A 2,558-nucleotide genomic window follows, 5' to 3' on the forward strand; every position below is an offset into this window, starting at 1 on the left:
AGAACCAGATCACCATGGTAACCCAGGGCTACCCCTCACCACCTCATCCTCCTGTTTTATTCTCCTGGGTCTCTTCTAAAAAAAGATCTGATCTCGTCTCAACCTGTATAAATGAATAAAATGAGAGGAAAATGGTCTCTATCCAAACTCCTCTGTCTTTCAGAGATAAACCTGAAATGCCAAGGGGGATTTTCAAATATTTTGTTGGTAGTTTTGTTTTATGTGTCATTGAATAAACAGGAACACAGTGAAAAGGTCACTGTTTATGCAGGTGGTGTCATACTGAGTGTGCACTCTGTTTGTCTATTGTAGTGCAGCGGGGGCTGGAGAAGAGCTATGCACTTTTAAAGAGATGGAGAGAGCCAAATGCAAACAACAACAGGCGTCAGTGTTGCCTGGGGGCTCAGTTGTCTGCCTCAATGCTAATGTTGTCACATTTATCTTTACAATTTTCACATCTCTCTCTCGCTCTCACACTCTCCAATCCCTTCACACCTCTTTCCTTTTCATCCACACTGTTTATGACCACTCTTGTTCTTTCACGGGCAGATCACCTTGGAAACAACAACGTTGTGGCTGTATTCAAACTTTGAGATCTTCAGGTAGTGAGAGCTCAAGATGGACATGGTATTTTGAGTGTTGTTTCTTCTGTCCCGTTAGGATGATTATTGAAGGAAATGGAGCTTTCATAATGAAAATCAATTAAAAATGAGCTATTTCAGCTCTCAAAGAGAATACTGGTGGACGTACTCTACCCAAGAGGCAGGAGCCACAACAAAGAGAGTACTGGTGGACGTACTCTACCCAAGAGGCAGGAGCCACAACAAAGAGAGTACTGGTGGACGTACTCTACCCAAGAGGCAGGAGCAACAACAAAGAGAGTACTGGTGGACGTACTCTACCCAAGAGGCAGGAGCCACAATAAAGGACAACGTTTTAAATGGTAAAGGTTGATATTTATTTCTCATCACAAATAAAAAGAACCATGCTTACTCATCACAGAAAAGGAAATCAGAAAGTCTCGCCCAGTCTATATATTTACTGACCTTGCTGTCGGAGTGTATTTTTTCAGAATGAATAACAGCAGTCTATGAAGAAGATTGAAATGCTTTAAAAAAAGTCCAAGCCTCCTTCCGTCCATCTGTCTGCCTGCCCATCCCTCCTCCCCCCTCTCCATAACAGCATTATAGTTTTGTTGTGTGTTCGGTCTGACTCTGCCTCTGTGTTAGCCTGGTCCCAGATCTGTGCTATCTTTCCAACACATATGGTCAATGTCACACTAGGAGTTGTCAAGACAGCACAACAGACCGAGACCAGGCTAGCTCGGGGTGTCTCTGGAGGCTTGTGAACGGAGGACGGCTCATAGCAATGACTGGAATGGAATCAATGGAATGCTTGTTTGATATCGTTCCATTCATTCCATTCCGTCCATTACAATAGGCCCGTCCTCCGATGTAAAATGACACCAGCCACCCCTGGTGTCTCTAGTCCCCAGCGGTCTTAATGACCTGGAACAGAGTGACGTTGTAGAGCACCTGGTGTCCGTTGTTCCAGGTGTATAGCACCCTCTCCCTGGGGTTATAGTCCATCATGGAGATGTGGGAGTACTGGTTATGGAAGGGGATGTCTGTGTACTCGTAGCTAGAGGAGTTGGTGTAGTAGGCGAAGTAGATCTTAGCCCCGGCCAGGTGGGAGTTGGTGACGTACAGCGTGCTACAGATCATGAAAGACTCTCCGGCGCTGCGCTTGGGGAACCCTGTGTCCCACGTCTGCAGCACCTCCAGGCTCTGCGGCTCCAGGCGGCTGATGACGATGTTGCCGGCGTTGGGGATGGTGGTGTAGACGGCCCACAGGCCGTTCTCGTCTGCCATCAGGTCAATGTCTGAGGAACCCCCCCAGGAGTAGGGGAAGGTGTTGTTGTAGCCGGCCCCACTGAGACTGCGCTGCACCAGAACACTGCGGGACCTGAAGTGGTACTTGATGATGATGTTGCTCTGGTACTTGTTGTAGTACAGGGAGCCGTTGTAGACCACGTGGCCGGTCCCCGCCCAGGGGTGGGGCAGCAGGTGCTGAACGAAGTTCTGGCCTTTCATGAAGTCGTTTAGGGTGCGGTACTCCAGGACACGACGACCTTTAAAGTAGCCGTCCATGGACCACACCTAGAGAGAGAGAGAGAGAGAGAGAGAGAGAGAGAGAGAGAGAGAGAGAGAGAGAGAGAGAGAGAGAGAGAGAGAGAGAGAGAGAGAGAGAGAGAGAGAGAGAGAGAGAGAGAGAGAGAGAGAGAGAGAGAGAGAGAGAGAGAGAGAGAGAGAGAGAGAGAGAGAGAGAGAGAGAGAGAAAGTAAACATAGTGATAATGTCGTACTCCATTACATCAGAGGTGTCTGATCTTCAGGCGTGGAGTGTCAGTGTGGTCTTTCTTCCTGCATAACCTGCCTACGGCGGTGCCCTGAGCTAAGTGTGTGTGTGTTCATACAAGCGTGTGTAGGTGTGTGCATGTGTGTAGGACACGACGACCTTTAAAGTAGCCGTCCATGGACCACACCTAGAGAGAGAGAG

The 2,558-nt window shown here is 48.4% G+C and overlaps 1 protein-coding gene across 4 annotated transcripts in view; it reads right to left on the reverse strand.

Moving 5' to 3' along the window:
* Positions 1-934: 934 nt before the first annotated feature.
* The window catches only part of LOC139422230 (olfactomedin 2a), a 113,500-nt gene continuing 111,876 nt past the window's right edge, over positions 935-2,558 (reverse strand). For 2 of the 4 annotated variants that reach the window (XR_011635715.1, XR_011635714.1), the window contains exons 6-7: positions 1,324-2,159; positions 935-1,230 (exon numbers count right to left, since the gene is read on the reverse strand). Coding sequence is in view for 2 of the 4 variants with exons in the window: in XM_071173401.1 (XP_071029502.1) it covers positions 1,485-2,159 (675 nt within the window). In the remaining 2 variants the exon portion in view is untranslated. Of the gene's footprint in view, positions 2,160-2,558 lie in introns of all 4 variants that reach the window. The other 2 variants (XM_071173401.1, XM_071173400.1) reach the window with 2 other exon arrangements.

The sequence above is a fragment of the Oncorhynchus clarkii genome, chromosome 12 (assembly GCF_045791955.1).
Source record: "Oncorhynchus clarkii lewisi isolate Uvic-CL-2024 chromosome 12, UVic_Ocla_1.0, whole genome shotgun sequence".
Lineage (NCBI taxonomy): Eukaryota > Metazoa > Chordata > Actinopteri > Salmoniformes > Salmonidae > Oncorhynchus > Oncorhynchus clarkii.